This window comes from Myotis lucifugus, unplaced genomic scaffold (genome assembly GCF_000147115.1).
Source record: "Myotis lucifugus unplaced genomic scaffold, Myoluc2.0 scaffold_0, whole genome shotgun sequence".
Classification (NCBI taxonomy): Eukaryota; Metazoa; Chordata; class Mammalia; order Chiroptera; family Vespertilionidae; genus Myotis; species Myotis lucifugus.
This window is the reverse complement of record NW_005871048.1, coordinates 53,805,697-53,826,374: the sequence shown is the minus strand read 5'-3', so window position 1 is coordinate 53,826,374 and position 20,678 is coordinate 53,805,697. Positions and strand designations below refer to the sequence as shown.

At 39.1% G+C, this 20,678-nt stretch overlaps 1 protein-coding gene across 4 annotated transcripts; it reads left to right on the top strand.

Moving 5' to 3' along the window:
* Positions 1 to 168: 168 nt before the first annotated feature.
* On the top strand, positions 169 to 20,444 carry CUNH5orf22 (chromosome unknown C5orf22 homolog). 4 transcript variants are annotated; one of them, XM_023752174.1, is made up of 10 exons: positions 169 to 344; positions 2,468 to 2,613; positions 4,849 to 4,998; positions 7,790 to 8,219; positions 10,082 to 10,144; positions 10,579 to 10,700; positions 12,656 to 12,722; positions 14,986 to 15,125; positions 16,376 to 16,426; positions 18,564 to 20,444. In XM_023752174.1, the coding sequence occupies exons 1-10, from the start codon at positions 264 to 266 to the stop codon at positions 18,694 to 18,696; spliced, it is 1,383 nt and encodes a 460-aa protein (XP_023607942.1). In that variant the 5' UTR covers positions 169 to 263; the 3' UTR covers positions 18,697 to 20,444. The 4 variants fall into 4 exon arrangements, with proteins under 4 accessions (XP_023607942.1, XP_023607943.1, XP_006081543.1 ...); XM_023752175.1 differs by lacking the exon at positions 10,082 to 10,144; XM_006081481.3 differs by lacking the exon at positions 16,376 to 16,426 and having other exon boundaries at positions 170 to 344.
* Positions 20,445 to 20,678: the final 234 nt, after the last annotated feature.

The following is a 20,678-nucleotide window of genomic DNA, read 5'->3' as shown; positions in this document are numbered from 1 at the left end:
GAGAAAAAGCAGGACCTCGGGCGGGACGCTGCGGGACTCGCCGCCGCGCCTCGTGCGCCGTGATTGGCGCGTCAACGACAGCACTGGGCATCTAAGCCAATCGCCATCATGGGGCCCTCGGGCGCCCGCCCTCTGCCCTTGGCGTCCTCCAATCCCGAACCGCAACCGGGTGAGCGCGCCTGTGCGCCGGGGGAGGGCGGTGGGGTCGCCTCTCCAGCTTCTGCAGGTCCTCGCGCTCCCGGGACGCAGCCGAGCGCGGAAAAATGAGCGACGCGGCGGGAGAAGGCCCTCGCGTCCGGCGCTACCCCGAGCTCCCGGTGTGGGTGGTGGAGGATCACCAGGAGGTGAGCGGGCGCGGCGGAGCCTGGGCCTGGGAGGCCGGACAGAACCGGAATGTGGTACCGGCGAGGGTTGCCTTGCGGTGGGGAGAACCCCAGGACCTTGGAAGAGTAGGCGCTGGCGTTTCTGGGGCGCTTAGTCGGCCGCGGGCAACTCATTTAACTCGCACGATTTGCCCCCAAACCCCGCAGCCAACCACTGGTGGTGCCGGGATTCGAACTCTGGGCAGCCTGACCGCAGAGCCCGGAATCCCTACCTTTACCTGCACCTTAACGCGGGCTTCCTGCTGTCTGGTCGCCAGCACAGTCCTGCTGTGTGGGTGCGAGGCTTTTTGTTAAGGATGCGCACTGTCTTAGAACCGTTAGTATTATTGTGTGCACAGTGTGCACGGACATTTTTTAGCACGGTGTCCGCGTTTCTAAACACTAAAGACAGTTTCTATACATGAAGAGTTGCTAAAACAGTGCCTGAACGCAGATTTCTGGAAGCCTACAAACGAGGTCCATGGATCTGAAACTTTTTTTTTTAAGTAGCATTAATAAACTTTGAGAATTATCTGGATATGAAAGAGGAAAGGGGTGATCCCGGATTTATGGGTGGAGAAAGTTAAGAGGAGAGGAAGGAAGTTTGGCTTCTCAGGACCTGGACACACACTGTGTGTGTGGACCTGAGAGAAAGAGCAAGTGTGGGTTAGGCGGTGCCTTCAAATTCAGTCTTTCTTTCTTTCTCTCTCTCTCTCTCTCTCTCTCTCTCTCTCTCTCTCTCTCAACTCATTGTGGGGTATTTCTTAATTCAATTCATTGTAGTGATATCTATACAGTGGGGCCTTGACCTACGAGTTTAATTCGTTCCTAGACCGAGCTTGTTAAGGAGCTCGTTAACTCAAATTACTCTATCAACTCAATGCAAAAAATCTGCCGAGAGACAGCTGGTATCTCAAAAAACTCGTTAGTCGGGACACTCGTAAGTCAAGGCCCCACTGTACTAATAAAATGGTAATATGCTAATTAGACCGGGTCCACCATCCTTCTGGACAAAGCTTTGGTGTCCACCGAGGCAGAGGTGGTTAGGGGCGATCAGGCTGGCAGGGGAGAGCAGTTAGGGGCGATCAGGCAGGCAGGCAGGTGAGTGGTTAGGAGCTAGCGGACCCAGATTGTGAGAGGGATATCTGACTGCTGGTTTAAACCGGCAATCAGACATCCCCCAAGGGGTCCCGGATTGGATAGGGTGCAGACAGGGCTGAGGGACACCCCCCACCCCGCCTGCACGCATTTCGTGCACCGAGCCTCCAGTTGGTTAATAAAATTATATAGGTTTCAGGTGTACAGTTCTACTTCATCTGTATATTGTATTGTGTGTTCACCACTCCAAGTCCTTTATCCCACCTTGACCCTCTTCTAGCTTCCATTCCCTTTTCCCTTTGTCAGTGTCTATGAGGGGTTTTTTCTTTGCTTAGTCAAATTCAGTCTTAAACCTACAAATATACAGACTGTAACAGGACCAAGCCCTATAGACCACCTAGCCCCGTGGTCAGCAAACTGCGGCTCTTTGGCCCCTTGAGTGTGGCTCTTCCACAAAATAACACGTGCGGGCGCACACGTACAGTGTGATTGAAACTTCGTGGCCCATGCGCAGAAGTCGGTATTTTGTGGAAGAGCCACACTCAAGGGGCCAAAGAGCCGCATGTGGCTCGCGAGCCGCAGTTTGCCGACCACTGGCCTAGCCCAACTGCACCTCCTAAAGTATGGAAAGGGTCCTGAGACCCAGAGTAGCGAGAACACATCTTTAGTGCCAGAACATGTGTGAACTAGCAGGTGTTTTCTGAGCCTTCTTCCTTTGTTTCTTCACGTTGTCTGTTAAGTTTGTTGTGGTGGCAAGATGACAGCAGAGATGCCCATTAGAGCCTTTGGAGGTGCAAGTTGGAAGTTCTGAGGGAAAAAATAAAGCTTGAGATCATTATCTAAATCATCTACAATGAGCACCTTTTCCGACATATATTTTCCTGCTTGCTAACAACTTGGTGTGCTTCAGATTACGTGCAGTTACATTTAACGTTTTTCAGTCTGCAGATGAGTGTATGCTCATGATTTCAGTGCCAGTTCTGAATGTGTGCATGCGTCTTTTACAGGTTCTGCCGTTCATATACCGCGCCATTGGCTCAAAACATCTTCCTGACAGTAATATAAGTTTTGTGCATTTTGATTCACATCCAGATCTTCTTATTCCTGTGAATATGCCAGCTGACACCGTGTTTGATAAGGAAACTCTTTTTGGGTAATATATGGTTTTGTTAATGATTGTTTATTTGCTTGAAATACCATTTGCAGTAGATAATAAGGAATTAAGGGAAATAGACTTTGTTAAAGCTCATAAGTTTGCTTTGTTTGCCTTTTATATTTTAGTTAGAGCTAGTGTTGACAGACTTTTTCATAAAGAGCCAGGTAGTAGATATTTTAGGCTTGCTGGCCATATGGTCTTTGTTGCAACTGCTTATCCCTGCCCTCCTAGTGTGAAAGCAGCTCTAGACAGTATGTAAACAAATGGCTGTGGTTTTGTTCCAGTAAAACTTTATTTACAAAGACAGGTGGCTCAGCCAATGTTTGCCAGATTCTGCTATAAAATATAGAATTTTAGAAATAGAAGACACTTGATAAGTTATCTGAGCCAGTTCTCCCTTCCTTTCCACTTTAAAACTGAGGCACAAGAAAATGTGCAATAATTTAATTTGTATATCTTGTCTTCCAGTATTGAGTTTTTTCAACCTCCCAATTTGTTACTTTCAGGTCACAAATCCTGCTGATTTTCAGTTATATAGAATCATTGAGATGAAAGTGAAATTGGTAACTCTATTCTTCATGAAGGATCATACCTAATGTATCTCTAAATAGTTACTTATTAGTTTCTCTTCTGTAAGAAAGTTCCCTGAAATTCTGTCCCTGCCTCTTTAAGTACATATTTGTTAGAATGTAGCCTATTTGTACAATATAAAAAGTTACATAGCAGTAATTTTTCTGATTTATAAAATTAAAAGATAGATACTTGTGTGATTTAATTTTACCCTACTATATTTCACTTTTTCCAAAATCCCAATTCAGAGCACTAGTTTCTAAAGAAACATGGTAGCTCTGCCATTGTCCTTACTCTTTTATATTTAGAGGTTCTATGTCTTAGAAATTGAAAAGAATTATGAAACAGGTATGCAGACTGTACAGTTAGTCATAGAATAATAGTTGTTAAACTTTTTAGTCTCAGGATTCCTGTAGACTCTTAAAAATCATTGAGCTTTTTCTTTAATGTGGGTTATATCTATTGATATTTACCATATTTGAAATTAAAACTGAGATGTATATAAAATATTAATTTCAAAATAACAATAGCCCTCTATACCAGTGATGGCGAACCTGTGACACGTGTGTCAGAGGTGACACGCGAACTCATTTTTTTGGTTGATTTTTCTTTGTTAAATGGCATTTAAATATATAAAATAAATATAAAAAATATAAGTCTTTGTTTTACTATGGTTGCAAATATCAAAAAATTTCTATATGTGACACGGCACCAGAGTTAAGTTAGGGTTTTTCAAAATGCTGACACACCGAGCTCAAAAGGTTCACCATCACTGCTCAATAATTTTATGGAAAAAAACAAATGTATTTTCTAAAGCAAAAAAAAAAAAAAAAATCTAGTAAGAAGAGTAATACTGTTTAAATTTTTGTAAATCTCTTTTATATTTGCCTTTATAGAAAACAGATGGATTCTCATATCTGCTTCTGCATCCAGTCTGTTGCCATATGTTGTTTTGGTGGAAGTATATGAAAAAGATTCAGGAAGATAATTTTCATAGCCTTTTCAGATCATTGTGAATATTCTTTAATATTATACCGACACTTGATAAGTGTTAGTTTCCTAAAGCTTAGCTAGACTGTAGAATCCAACAATTCAGATTCAAGTCTGAATAACCATGGTTTATTAATCAGTTTGGTATTTAGCCTGCAATTGAATCAAAAGTGCTTTTCCTTGAGACAACCACTTACTTCAAAGTATGTAGCAGAAGTACTTTCTGTGCACTTCTCATTTTGTGATATAAAAATAGATATAAGCCACATTTTAAATGTATACTGAAGATCAAGTTATAATCATGAAGGACATTCTTACCTGAAACTGACTTTGATGGGGTGGGGAGAGCGTTAGTGTGTGGTAGTGAAGAATACAATGACTACTAGTAGATTTTGGTTCTGTTACCTTGATTAATCTGAAGACATCAACCCACCATTGCTTTGCACCACCTGTGGAAATGTCAATACCATGAAAAAACTAAATAATGCCTTAGTGTTTTAGGAAAACTGTTTTTAACTAGTGGTCACAAGAAAGGTCTCAGGCACCTCCCAGGGGTCCCTCAGATCATGCTCTGAGACCTGCTGTCTTAAAATATTATTGTGAATGAAATTACATTTGGAAAAAAAAACCCTCACTAATAGTTTTCATTCTTCCTCTCTGTTTCTTTTCCAGAGAATTAAGTATTGAGAACTGGATTATGCCTGCAGTTTATGCTGGCCATTTTTCCAATGTCATATGGCTTCATCCCACATGGGCTCAGCAAATCAGAGAGGGTACACATCACTTTTTAGTAGGCAAAGACACTTCTACCACAACAATCAGGTAATTTCCTCATACTTATGAGTATGAAAGGTTGAATGCTTCTATCTTATATTGGATTCCTGCAATTTATAAGTATCTCAACACACATATAGAGTCAGTTTAAGCCTCAGCTCTTCCAAAAAGAGTTCTCAAACACCATGAACAGGTTTTCAAGTCTCTTGACCTTCTTCACACACCATTTATATTTTGTTACTGATCAAGATTTTTGTTGTGTTTTTTTTCCAGTCCTCACCCGAGGATATGTTTGGTGGTTGTTTTTTTATTGATTTTTAGAAAAAATAGGAAGGGGGAGAGAGAAAGAGAAACATTGATCTAAGAGAGAAATATCTATCAGTTGCCTCTCACGGGCCCCAACTGGGAATACTGGGATCAAACCTTCAACCTTTTGGTGTATGGGACACAACATTCCAACTAATTGAGTCACCAGGCCAGGGTGCCAAGTCTGTTTTTGAATAACATGATCTTCATCATCTAGAATTTTAGCTCCATTGTTGACTAACTCCATTAAATCATTGAAGTACCTTTTATATTTAAATATTTAATGATACATTTACTATTTTCTTCCAATATAACTATGATCTGCTGAATGGAGCAATTAGTGGTGAAAAAGCAGAATTATCTTACTTTTATTTTTTAATTTATTTATTTTTGATTTCAGAGAGGAAAGGAGAGGGAGGGAGAGATAGAAACATGAATGATGAGAGAGAATCATTGATCAGCTGCCTCCTGCAGGCTCCCTATTGGGAATGGAGCCTGCAACCTGGGCTTGTGCCCTTACCAGGAATAGAACCATGACCTGGTTCACAGGTCGATGATTAACCACGAGCCACACCAACTGGGCTTATTTATTTATTTATTTATTTGTTTGTTTGTTTGTTTATAAATCAAATGCCTAAAAAGTAGATTTGGTGTTTTAATTTTATTAACATGATTAGCTTTAGATAATCTAAATTACAGAATACTCTGGCAGTATACACGTGCAAATATTTTTGTTGTAAAGCTATGTAACCAATGTTTTGTGTATCTTCTTAATTCTCTTGTGATGAGATGAATGTTTTAAGTAGTGGAACTATAACTTTCTATAACCTGGAGCATAGTAGGATTAAATGATAATACATTGAAAATGAAATAATCTTTCTCATTGAAAATGATAGTTTTTACTTCTGGCTTACCTTCATGATACGATTCACTTTTGTTATATATTATTATCAATTACACAAATAACTTGATTTTGTATATATGAAATTTTATTTATTGAAGATATAATACTAAACAAATAGGGTTCCTCATATAATAAATGTTATACATAATAACAGCATATGTGAAAGAGTGATAGGGTTTTTATCGATACTTCAGTGAGTAAGCCTGCTTTAACCTATAACGGATTTCTGCAAAATCAAATAATTTTGAGCAATTTCAAATAGACATTTGAAACTCAGTGTAATAACAATATTAGGAAGATTTTGATTTTCTCATGATCTTAATCCTACAAGTAAAAATTTATGAAATAAACTCCCATACATGTAGGTATGCAGTCTGAAATGTGTATGTTTGTACTAATACTAACAAAGTAAAATATCCATTATTAAAGAAGAATACAGATTTAGGTTAAGCCTTTGTCTTTTTTAGGATGATACAGTTTTTAATAAGCCTGGACATTAGTTTTATTGCATCATTAATCTTTTGGGACAATTATGTCTTTTTCAATTTAAGGCTGTATATGTTGGAGTAGAGTGGGTGGAAATAACTATTAACCATTATTTTAGTTGGATAGAGCCTGCATTCACTGTTCATAATACTTACCAAAGCATAATATAGTTGAAGAGCTAACATCATGCCAATGTGTCTAAAATCAGAAATCTACAACTTGTGAAATATGTTCTGCATGTGTACAAGATTTTTTTAAGTTGCTATTTATATTAAAATATTATGATTATATTAAGTTTAACGAAGCTTTGAAATACATCAGAGTGAGCTTCTAATATGAGAAATTATTTCCAGATGTGTAATTTTTCTCTTAAGTGATTTTCTTTGCGGGGGGGGGGGGGGGGGGGGTGGGATAAAATTTCAAACAGGTTTTACAAAAAAACAAAGACCCCGGCGTGATAATATTATTTTTCTTTTCTCCGAATATTTCCCCCCAAACCCAAAACAAACCCGGGGGTTCTGAGTTTGGGGTAACCCCCGTTCTTTTACCCTTTTGGCCCCCTTACTCCCTAGAAGGTTGCTTTTTTCCTCCAATTCCCAAGGGGGCTGGCCCCTTCCTTTCATAATACCAGACGGGGGGGGGGGGGGGGGGGTTGGATAAAGTTTCAACTGGTATGAGAGAAAGCCAAGGCACCGGCTTGAACAGCATCATTTTCCTTTCTCAGATTAGTTTACCGCATACAATCCAGGGCCTAGATGGCAGTTCTGTAGTTTGGGTAACCCCAGTTCCTTCTACCTTTTTGCCCCATTACCTCTAGAATGTTGCCTTTGTCCTCATATTCCAAGTGGGCTTGCCACTTCCATGTCATAATGCCAGTCGGTGGGGAGGGGAGAACAAGGTGAGAACTTAGTCAAATGGCCACACCTAGCTACCAGACAAACTGTGACTGGGCAGTTGTGTGCCCAGTTAAAAACTTGGGGAATGCTATTTCTACAGAAGAATAGGAAGTGCAATATTAAAGACAGCTCTCAGGTTTTGTCTAATATGTCCGTCCTTATAGATCTGCAATGCCGTGGAAATGCTATATGAAACAGCAGTTAATTTGTCTATTCATCTTTAAAATAGTTTTTTCCTCTGATCCAGGGTAACAAGTACAGATCACTACTTCCTAAGTGATGGTCTTTATGTAACTGAAGACCAGCTAGAGAACCAAAAACCTTTACAATTGGATGTAATTATGGTAAAGCCATATAAACTCTGTAACAATCAAGAGGAAAACGATGCAGTGTCTTCTGCTAAGAAACCAAAGCTAGCACGGGAAGACGCAGAACACACTGCCTCTACTAACTGTGCCTCTTGTTCAGAAGGATTGGAAAAGGACACAGTGACCCAGAGAAGGGTCCACACCAGCCTGGAACCTTCATGTTCACGTTCTTCTGAGAGCCAGGAATGCCAGACTACAGTCAGCTCTGGAGACATTCTGGAAATTTTGAAGAAAGGGGATGCATTTGTTTTAGATATTGACTTAGATTTTTTTTCAGTCAAGAATCCCTTCAAAGAAATGTTCACTCAGGTAAACATTTTCAAAATGTAGATCTTGAGAATTATATGACATTTCTGTAGATCAGGGATCAGCAAACTTTCTGCAAACAGCCAGATAGTAATGACTGTATTGGGGGGCGTCATATGGCCTCTGTCACATATTTTCCTTGTTGTTCTTTCAAACCCTTTGTAATTATATACACCATTCATAACTTGAAGGCCATACAAAAACAGACCCCTGCTCTAGATAGTATTTATTATTTTGCATCTATTAGTAGTAATTGGGGTGATGTGTGCATGGGTGGTTGAAAAAAAAAAGTGATATAATAGAAGAAAGTGTGTACATTAAAGAATGTCAGTCTCTTACCCATTCCCATTCCCTCAGATTCTTACCTCGAAACAAATACTATGGTCAGTTTTTTATGGTATCTTCCCAGAGATGATTTTATATATATATATACACACATACATACACACACACACACAAACATACATACTAGTGACACGGTTCACGGATTCATACACATTGAAAGGAAATTAATTAGAAGGTGGTCGGCAGGGCAGGACTGGGCAAGACAGGCCAGACACGCCCTGGAGCCAACCTCCCGTGGTCCCTCCCCGGCCAGCCGCACCTGGGGTGGCACCATGGCTCGAAAGGCATCTACAGAGTTAGCAGGGTCCCTCTGGTAGGCGGGGTCCCTCGGCCTGGACTCCCGGGATCAGCCAAAACTGGCTCTCTGACATCCCCTGAGGAGTGCGAGAGGGCACTTTGCAAAGTTGCTATTGTACAGGGTGTGGAACGCAAACACAAGTGTGCAGTAAACCAGATTCGGAGCCGACAGTGCCCCAGCAACAACATAACCCATGGCCGAAGTGGAATCACGGCCCCATGAGGAATCGGGCTCCTCCTCTCTGGTTTCAGAGTGCATCACCCGAGAACCCGCTGCTGCCAAGTCACTGCAGCTCAGCAGCTCCTGGTGGTCAATGTGCTTCATAGCATCTCGGCAGCCCCTGGTGGTCAGTGCACGTCATAGTGACTGATCGGACACTTGGCATATTAGCCTCATATATATAGATATACATACGTATATTTCAGAGAGGAAGGGAGAGATAGAAACATCAAAGATGAGAGAATCATTGATCAGCTGCCTCCTGCACACTCCACATTGGGGATCGAGCCCACAACCTAGGCATGTGCTCTGACTAGGAATCGAGCTGTGACCTCCTGGTTCATAGGTCGATGCTCAACCACTGAGCCAGTCTGGCCAAGCCCAAAAATATTCTATGTCTATAAAACCCTGTGTGACAAATTTTTCAGTAAACAATGAGGTGCCTAATGACACATGTACTTTTTATAACTAATCTTTGAGTCCTGTGATCCTTAGGATACCTCAGCAGATCTTAAATGCAAATCACCAGACAATACCAGTATGCACTGATCTGAAATAAAATCATGTATTTGGGAAACTGATGAGTTCATGGCTCAAAGGTGCATTTTATGGAAATGTGTATCTGCTTGCCTTAGTGTTCAGAAAGTTGTCCCAGATCTATTTTGGGGAGATTCAAATTAACTGTCTTTTTTCAAGTTCAGTTTTTGATTTATAATGATGCTGCTGCACCTTACAATCCTTATTCTGTATACATATCAGAAGCCATTGTGATTTATCTAAATAATCATAGACCTCTACTTGTCATGCCCAGATGGATAAAATTAACTCTGAAGAAATGATACTATTTACAATGAAATATGAATTATACATTTTGCCTGATTTTCCCAATAGATCTTTTAATGATTATATAAGATGTTCTTGTATCACAGCCATTTTTCACTTAAGCATATCATTGAAAAAATTAATTTTTTTCTAGTATATGGATTTTTTGTGTTATTTTTAGGAGGAATACAAAATCTTACAAGAGCTGTACCAATTTAAAAAGCCTGGCACCAACCTGACAGAGGTATCCTCCATTTATTTCTTTTGGGCTTATCTATTTGTCACATATTTAATAATATCTTAACAGTTTACTAGAGGGCTCTCAACTGTCCAAAATCTTTGTGTGTGTGTTTATTGGGGAAGTCTATGATTTGTACTTGGAAATCATGTTTTAATTAATTGAATTGAGATTTTTTATTTGTTTGTTTTACAGAAGAGGGTATTTTTTAAATTATTTTTAAATTAAGTTTATTGGGGTGACATTGATTAATAAAACCATACAAGTTTCAAGTGTACAACCCAATAAAACAGCATCAGCATAGTGCATTGTACACTCACCACCTAAAATCAAGTCTCTGTTCCCGTTTATCCCCCCGTTGCCCACTTCCACTCCCCCAACCCTCCTTTACTTGTTTTTGAAAGAATAACTATAATCTCGGCTTTTCTGTGCATTTAAAGGAAGATTTGGTAGATTGTGTTGATACTCGAATTCACCAATTAGAAGATCTAGAAGCTACTTTTGCTGATTTGTGTGATGGTGATGATGAAGAAACTGTAAAGAAATGGGCTTCAAACCCTGGGTAAGACCTTCAGACATTTTTTTCTCCAACTCTACTATATTTCAGTCCTAGATAGATTGCTAGATTTACTAAATTGCTTTTAAAAATTAGTATTAAATTTCAACACAAATTTACTAGTTAGCATTTATTATTTTCTGTGTGCCCAATATAATTCTAAGGTTTTCCTTGCATTATCTTATTCATTGCTTATAACAATCTTATGGCTTCATTATTATCATTTCTGTTTTATAGATGAGGAAACTAAGGCACAGAGGTTAAGTCATCCCAAATCACATAGCAAGTGGGTGTGCTTTTAGTCATTGTGCAGCAGCTGCCCCTATTATATACAAGATGTGGTGGGTTTCATGGAAGATTAAAGATGAGTAAGACAGTCCCTGTTCTAACTAAAGTAAAAAAATTTACTAGACTAGTAAATTATAATGTGAAAACGTGCCTCTTTTTAAGGATAGCTCAACTACGAGTAGAAGAGTTTCTTTTCAAGCTGCCCATAGCATCAAGGAGCAAGATTTGAGAGCTGAGATTTTCATTGGGTCATTTATTTGGCTAATTCTCTCAGTGTCAACCTGAAAATAGGGAGACAAAAGTTCTTTTAAAGTGATCATCTATTTATTTGGGGGCAGAGTGAAGAATGTCTTTAGTATTAATGCTAGTTTGAAAGAATAGTAAGTGATTATAGCTACCGTTCTCTAAAATAATTCTTTAAGTTGTTTAAACTCACAAGACCAGGTAACTAAAATAAAACTGTCAGACACAAACTTTATGTGCCCATGAGCATAGAAGACCAGAACCAGCTTATTTTCAAATTGATCTCCCACAAACAGACTATTCTCCACATGTAAATGTGAGAAATCTGTCATAAGGTAGCAACAAAATATAGTTAGAATCATAGTAGTTCGAGCCACTAAGATTTGTTATGTAACAGTTATTGAAAACTAGAGGCCCAGTGCACAAACTCGTGCATGGGTGGGGTCCCTCGGCCTGGCCTGTGATCAAGGCCTATGGGGGGGAGGGGTGGCCAGCCAACAGGGGGGAGGGACCCCAGGAGGTTGGCCAGCTCTGGGGGGCGGGGCCTCAGGAGGTTAGCCAGCAGGGGGGAGGGGCCGCAGGAGGTAGGCTTTGGGAGTGCACTGACCACCAGGGGGCAGCTACTGCATTGAGCGTCTGCCCCTGATGGTCAGTGCGCATCATAGCGACTGGTCGATCTGGTCGTTCAGTCGTAATGGTCACTTAGGCTTTTATATATAGAGAGAGAATTCAACAGGTCTCTGGAAGAATAAGGAGGAAACTAGAAAAGCAGTTATCTCTGGGGAGAGGAATTATTTGGCTAAATGATGAGGGAGAGATACCTTCCTTTGCTATGTATTACTTATGCATGATCACATCAGTAAATGTTAACCCGGCACTTTAACATCAGTTCAAGCTTTTTTCAACACTGTGTGCTAAAGGCACTTACTTTTCTTGCTGATCAAAGTGACTTTTAAAGTCACAGTAGAACTTGCATTTTTAAAGAAAAGGAAAAGCTCAGTTTCTCAAGTGCTAATTTTCAATCTTGAACACAATCTGTAACCTTTTTAGGTAAGAAAACAGCAGGGAACATTTTTTTTTTTTTTACAGAGAGGAAGGGAGAGGGGTAGAGAGTTAGAAACATCGATGAGAGAGAAACATCGATCAGCTGCCTCCTGCACACCCCCTACTGGGGATGTGCCCGCAACCAAGGTACATGCCCTTGACCAGAATCGAACCCGGGACCCTTCAGTTCGCAGGCCGACGCTCTATCCACTGAGCCAAACCGGTTAGGGCCGGGGAACATTTTTAAGATGACATTTGAACAGCATTATCTTTCATTTCCCAACAATCATATTGTTAATGGTGAATTTTAAGGGTAATGTATCACTGGCTACTGTAATTTTGGTTGAGGTGCTGTGATGTTTAATTGAGCTGTGGCTATTTTCCAGAATGGAATCACTAGTTCCACTTGTGCAGAGTTTGAAAAAACGGATGGACGTGCCAGACTATGAAATGGTAAATTATTTTATATTGAAGTAAAAAATTGGCCCTTCCCAAAGGCATTTCTTGGTAGAAAAGTGTGTTTTTCGTTAAAGTAGGTCACTTTTATTCGTGTTCTTGGGAAGTGTGAATGAATATTTTTTAAGTGGTGAAAAAGAAATACATGCTTTTTAGAAGCTGGAACATTTTTCATTTTTCTAGGAATAACATATTTTTCCCAATTTTACCTATGAGGCAAAAGTGCTGTATTTTTGTTTTTGTGGGGTTTTGTTTTTGTTTCTGTCAGATCTCTTCTTCCCAGAGAAAAGAAAGAATACAATTTTTTTTTTTTTTTTTTTTACTCCTTTCCTCCTTTGTTTCCTGACTCTGTAAAATTTTCTGATTATAAAAACCAAACAGAAAGACGCAAGAAAGCACTCTGGTGAGTTGGTTCTTAATCTTAACTGAATCAGCTGTATAACTGACTGTTTGCCAGCAGTGACTTGAATTCTGTGGCAAAAGAGAATACCTTTAATGATAATCTCTTTTATTTTGATATCATTCTGCAGTCTTTGAAGTATAAATTTTCCCAGCTGAAGTTCATGTGCCTTTTCTCCGATTTTGAGCCAGAGCTCAGACACACACATACCCCCAGCCCCAGCCTTGTGTTCTTTTATTTCTGGTGCTTCTTAATATTTTATTTAATCATGGAATACAGTCGAACCACCTCATTTGAACTGAAGTTTACATATTGACTTAATGCTAACTTTATGAGAATAAAAAATACAAGCAAAAGAATATTTTGGTTAAATTGTGGCTAATCTAAGACTCATCTTTTTTTTTTTGTACATTCAGTATTATTTTGTATTGGAATCAGGTGTACAGCATAGTGGTGAGACAATCATATACTTTACAAAGTGTTCGCCCAGTATTTCTAATACCCAGCTAGCACCATACATAGTCATCCTTCTTTTTAATGGCAGTTACTAAGAATGAAAGAGAAGCCCTGACCAGCAGAGCTCAATGGTTAGAGCATCGGCCTGTGCACCGAAAGGTAACAGGTTCAATTTCTGGTCAAGGGCACATACATGGGTTGCAGATCCAACCCCAGCTCCTGGTCAGGGAACATGTGGGAAGCAACCAGTTGATGTGTATCTATCACATCGATGTTTCTCTCTCCCTCCGCTCCCTTTCTTTCCCTCCTCCTCTCCCTCCCATTCTCTCTAAAAATCAATGGGAAAAATATTCTCACTCCTTGGGTGAGGATTAAATAAAAAATAAAGAATGAAAGAGAAGACACTTAGGGTTTAAAAATGCTTGCGCTCGTGTGATATTAATGCATGTGACTTCATGCAGATCTACTTTCATTGTTCCATTGCATCTGGGTTTTGTGATGGTTGGGAGGGTTTTATACACTGTTGAGAGAAGGGATGTCATGGGCTCAGTCACAAATTATGTAATCAAATATGGCATGCCTATAGCTGCAGGGTTAGGACACTGAGTGTTTTAATCAATTTAGTAGAGAAGATCATGCAGAGTGTCATTTACTACATTGACGGATCATTGCCAGTTAAATCTTTGATGTTAATCCAATAAAATAGCAGATCAGTGTTTTCCCCATGCTTTGCACTCATGTACGCTAGGCAAAACTGTGACATAATTGAGATCCAGTTTTCCAGAACTTTAAAGCAGAAGCTGCAAAATGCCAGCTTGTGAGCCACTTCCAGCTTTCAGGCATATTGAGTTTGGTGAGTCGTTTATATTTAAAACGCATGTATAGATATCAGTTGTATGTGCTTCTACACAAAGGATACACAAGAAACTAGGAACAGTAGGTTAAATAAGATAGGAAGACTCTCCCTTACATCCTCCTAAAGCTTTGAATGTAGTACTAAGTGCATCTATTTAAAAAGAAAATAATACACTGGGAGAAAAGGTAAGGTGAGAATATTATGTATAGTTTTATATCAGCTTTCAGAATCTAGGTAAATGGATAATTTGCTAGAAACTGAATTGTCAGAAAGACGTAAATACAGAAACTGAATGAATCCATAATCATAAAATAAAGAGTAGTTAAAGAACTATTTCTAGAAAAGGCATCAGGCCCAAATATGAGTATAGGCCAGTTCTTACAAACTTGAGAGAATAAGTAACTTCTGTGGCACAGAAATTACTAAGGAACAAAATCATCCCAATTCACAAAAATATTAAAAAATTTGTCAGCAAGGCAATTAATGGATAAAGAATCTTCTAAAAACAATAAAGCCTTACAGTGTAATTTTTAATTGTCTTATTTCAGGTTCATCAGGCTGGTCTAACCTGTGATTATTCAGAACTTCCTCACCATATCAGCACAGAACAAGAAATTGAGTATCTTATTCAGTCTGTATTTTATTTACTGAAAAATTTACCAAAACCTACTCTTGTAACAATTGCAAGGTAAGTGTGATAGCCTGAATAAAGGCCCATCAAAGATGTTCATGTCCTAATCTTAAGAACTTGTGAAAATGTTGGGTTATATTGGCAAAAGGACCTTACAGGTGTTGATTAACTCAAGGATCTTAAAATATGGAGATTATCCTGTATTATCTCGGTGAATGGAATGTAATCACGGGGATCCTTACAAGGAAGATAGGTTAAAAGTCAGAGATTGGAAGGTGCGAGGATGTTGGCTTTGAAGATGGAGATGGGGCCACGAGGTCAGGAATGACTGCAGGCAGCCTATAGAAGGTGGAAGGCAAAGAAAGCCAAAAGAAGAAATGCAGTCCCGCAGCACCTTTATTTCAGGACTTCTGACCTCCAACAAAACTATAATAAATTTGTGTTGCCGTAAGCCTCTATGTGGCAAATGTTATAGCATTGACAACCTTTCTAGATGAATTAATACAAATCTCCCTGAATGAATCTGCTGATTACTGATACAGTAATTTTTTAATCTATTTTTTTACCTTCTCAGCTCAAATTTCAGATGTATTTTCTCTTCCCTCTTAGTAATGGTTAGCAAAGAACATGTTATCTTGTCTTTGAAGTTGGTGTTTATTATTCAAATAAACACGGGAATTCCCATTTCCGTGTCCTACAGAGGAATATTTAGGTGCTGCCATGTTTTAGATTTAAACATACTAATGTGCTGGATAGTTAAAACAACAAAAACTTCATTTTCTATGTTCATATTTGGGCTGGTTTTATAGAGAACTGTTAGATTTTAAAATAACTGCTTTAAATACTCAAATAATGTTTATGTTTTGTATGACAAGCATTTTATAACATCTTTTATGGTCCTACAACAAAATTCATAGGTAATCTAACTGTGCACAATTTTAAAGTATATGGATATTATACATAATATATAGATAATAGAATTGTCTTAGTCCATTCAGACTACAGTAGCAAAATATCACTTGGAGTGCGGGTGAATTTCCCGCCAAAATATAAGATGGCTCTGTCTTTTGGTTTTGTTCCATCCACCAAAAGGGTGGATTACAAACAAATATTTGGTAATACGCAGTTACAATCGGCCCGAGTTTACACGTTTCCCGCACTCCACCGCAAATCTATATGAACCGAGTTAAAGACGGCTCCCGCGGAGTACGCGCAATTCACGCGAGCCGACTTAACTCGTTTCCCGCACTCCAAGTGATATCATAGACCTGTTGCTTATATAAACAACAGAAATTTGTTTCTCACAGCCTAAAGGCTGGGAAGTCCAAGATGAAGACACCAGCAGATTCAGAGTTGTGGTGAGGACCTGGGTCCTGGTTCATAGTAGCTGTCCTCTCCCTATAACCTCACGTGGTGGAAGGGGTGAAGGAGCTCTCTGGGATCATGGTTGTAAAGGCACTAATCTCATTTATGAGATTCCTACCCTCATGACCTAATCACCTCCCAAAGGCTTACCTCCAGATATGATCACATTGGGAATTAGGTTCCAAATAATGAATTTCATGGGGGAGGGAGGGTACACAAAGACTTAGTCTTAGTCTATAGCAGTAACCTACTTATATACCTAATTTAAATATATGTTCATATATGTATATACACAGAAATATCATTGTAACATAAAGGAGGAGTGAAAGTCATTGATAAAAGTAATACATATTAAAACAGAGTCACTAAATGTAACAGTTACAAACGCAGACAGATACTCACATGTTGTATGAGCCAAATAACTTGAACAACGCTGCCATAAGTGACAGTCTTTCTAGTTAAAACAGTCTCTTGGTCCAATCTTCCTTTCAATTAACAGAGTAGTTTCATTTCTGAAAATTTTAGTACATATTGAATCTGTTTTCAAAAATACTTTTCTTCATATGATACATTCTAGGTTCAAAAAATGAAAACCAGGACCCGGTTTTGCACTCTGTAAGTGCTCTGTGGGCTTGGAAAGTATTGAGGACATAGGACGGTCATTCATATTTATGTTGCAGGACTATCCTGCATATTGTAAGCATTCTTGCAGCCCTGTCCTCTTTCTCTGGCCCCTAATTATGATTTGACAATCAAAAATGTACCTACAGAATTCCAAAACTCCCTGTTGGTACTCCATCAAGAACCATTCCAGCCCTGGCCAGTGTGCTCAGTGGTTAGAGTGTATGCACCAAAGGGTCCCGGGTTCTATCCCTGTCAAGGCCAGTACCAGGATTGCAGGTTCCTTCCCCGGCCCCAGTCTGGGCAAATGTGGGAGGCAACCAATCGATGTATCTCTCTCATCAATGTTTCTTTCTCTCTCTCCCTTCTTCTCTCTCTAAAAATCAATGCGGGGGGGTGGGGGGGGGGGCGAGGAGAAGAACCAATCTAATAGTGTTAAAGAGGCCAGAAATTTTTTTAAAGCATTTAACAGCCCCTTATTCGTCATAAATTAATCTTTTGTATATGATACTTCTTCAAAGTAGGTCTTTATCCATATGTATATGTTGGACAGTATTTAATAATTTAACATTGTTGTGTATCATTTATTATGTGTTAAATATTTACATCAAGCCATAAAAATCACCTAATCACCAGAGAATGGAATGAGTTTATCACAAGTAAGGTTATTTAGTAAGGCTGTTACTTGTTCAGTTTTAAATACTTGTGATAGGGAGTAGGCTAGATAACTAATCCCATTTCTATCTATAAAAGTTTCTATACCGCTCTTCCCAATCCGTCCTTCTAAATGGCTTCCTCACCGAGGTCAGAACCAGGAGACACTGATCAAATCATTTCAGATCTTAGTCCAGCTCTCTTTGTCAATGACGTCATAACTGCCTGGCCATTCAAGTTGTCCTTGGTGATTCTGGAAAAACTCCCAAAATGTCAATTTCTGTCCCATCCACTTGGCTCTTTTCCTCAGTACTTACCACGTAGGAAATCAATCCCTACACCAGCACATTCCCACACTTCATTTTGGACGATCCTATACACTTGTGTAGTTAACAGATTGTTTTTAGAAGCAGATCCCTTTTATCGGTTGGAAAGCCTCTTCCCTCCTAAGTTCTAGCCCCAGTGTATACATAGAAGAAGGACGGATGCCGGTCACTACAATAATGAGCCCCAGGATTCCCAGCAACATCTCCATCTCAGGGCAACAGCAGGCCAGTGAGGAAGCACCAGGCCTTTGAAGATGGGCCCTGTGCATGTTAATCTTTCTCAGTTTCAGGTTCCTTTAAAGGGAAGGTAAACGTACCTGTTTCTTGGTGTGGCTGAGAAGATTAAAGAACATAGTTGTGTCATGTACCTGACATGAATAAACATTTAGTAGCTTTCAACTGCTATTCCAAAATTTAGCATACTTCCTATTTTATATTAATATCAACACATACAGGCTTTTCCTCACTGCACAGTGATCTCATCCTATTTATGTGGTTGAGGTTTTTTTCTTTCTCTTTTTGGTTCCAGGTCAAGTCTGGATGATTACTGTCCTTCTGAGCAAGTGGATGCCATTCAGGAAAAAGTCCTCAGTGTGCTCCGCTCCCTCTATGGGACTCTAGACCTCCACCTGGTGTACTCAGCAGAGTCCTCTCCACCTTGAAACAGCAAAACACTGGACTCCTATTACATTGCGATGTAGTAGCAGGTTTTCATTAACTTATTTGTAAATGAGTCTTCCGGAAAACACTTTGTTTTTATATTAACTTTGACTTAAAATCCTTCAGGTATCGTCAGTTGTTGAATGATGGCAATTTTGTTGGCATCAAGACTTACCCCTGTTGCTTACCTTTCTTCCTTTCTGTAATTATCCTCACTTTTGTGAGGGTGTTTTGTTTTTCCTCTTTTCCCTTTTTCCTGTAAGTCGGTTAGACTGTATGAGATTCATTAATTCATTGATTTATTCACTCAACTAGCTGACATTTATTGAGACATGTGCCAGACATAATTCCGTGCTGGTGCTGGGTATATGGTAATGAACAGAACAAACATGGCCCTGCCCTTTTGAGGGACAGCTAAGAAACAAATCATGGAAGGACAGCCACAAACATGGCCTTATAGGAAAGTAATATTCTTAAAAGCTACTACCAAAATAATAATAACAATAAAACAAACTTGCCAGTTCATGAAAATTTTACAGGAAGTCTACCTCTCTATGAGTGTTTGTTCTGTAGCCCAGCTCTTGCTAAAAAAGCTCTCAGCATTGTTGGTTGAGGAGGTCTATTTCAGTAAACTCAACCAAACAAAAATTAACTCTAGTTTGCTAATCAGAAAAGCCATTCTGGAGTTTTGGCCTCCATGAAGGTAAGTGTGAGCATTGATTGTCATTATAGTTCGTTCCTAAGTGCCACTTTATTGGCAGTCTGGGTAGATACTTTTTTCAAATAAACCAGCTCTTTATGTAAATAGTAGGGAAGAAATTTAAGTCCTTCCTTCTGGCCTACCATAAATACTGCCTTCCACCAGCCTCCCATGAGTAAGAGAGTAAGAGAGCCTACCTGACTCGCTCTTACAGTAATCGTGGAACTTTTCATTTACTTAATTGGCCAAAGTCTCCCCTTTAGTATCCCTCATGTTCAGTAATCATTTTTACCTACTTGATTTCTTTTTCTTTAAAAGGTAGGATGACATTTATAGAAGAAAAAAACCATTATTCCTCAGTCCTAACACAGTAGTTGTCTTCATTTTTGCATGTAACTTTCAGGCCTTGTGTACCTGTTGAGTTGCATGTCACTAAAATAGTGTTACCTAACTTAATGGCCGGTAGCCACAGTCACATTACCATTACCACTCACTAGATGGCACCAGATCCCATTTTTCCAATGATTCTGTTTTTCTTGTCACCAAGTTGATTTTCCAAGGCTGATAGTGTGAATGCTTATTTCTGTTGTGAAAAGCAAAGCAAACTGATTTAACTTTCTATTTTGGTAGAACATTATGTGCCAAAAAGTTTTATTTCTCTGTAAGATCAGAATTGTAAGATAGTGCTATTTATTTTTAAATTTTTATTAGAGTTCTGTAAACAGATGTTACTTTTACGAGTAAATTAATTTTGTGTGCTAAAAGAAATAAACAGGTGTGTATTGAGGTTTTGAAATTTTAAACCAAACTGTAGTGTTAATTAATTATATATAATTTCTGTGTGTTCATAGCATTGATCTTATGGGTCTGGTTTAGCTAGTAGTCATTTATTATAATTCCCATGAACTGATGTGATTCATCATTGTTTTAACTCAGGTAGAACAAGAGGGCATCAATTTCCTTTTAGGGATACTTGGATTGTTTAGTTCTCATGCTCTGTAATTCTTTTAAAAGAATAAAATTCAGTCCCTACTTGTTGACTAAAACCAACTCAGCAAATTATGTCTTTGCTTATTTCAAATAGGAAAATATTTAATTTATCAAGACATCCTTCATATGTATTCTAAGTGCCAATGAGGAACATCACAGTACAATGTTTGGATTGGGCACGAATATCATTGAAGCATGGGCTTATTAGTGGCTTCTTTAAAAAGTGACTTAAATGTAAGCATAGGCCATAGCTTTGATATCTTAAGGTGTTCTAGATCCTCAAGGAGCTCGTGG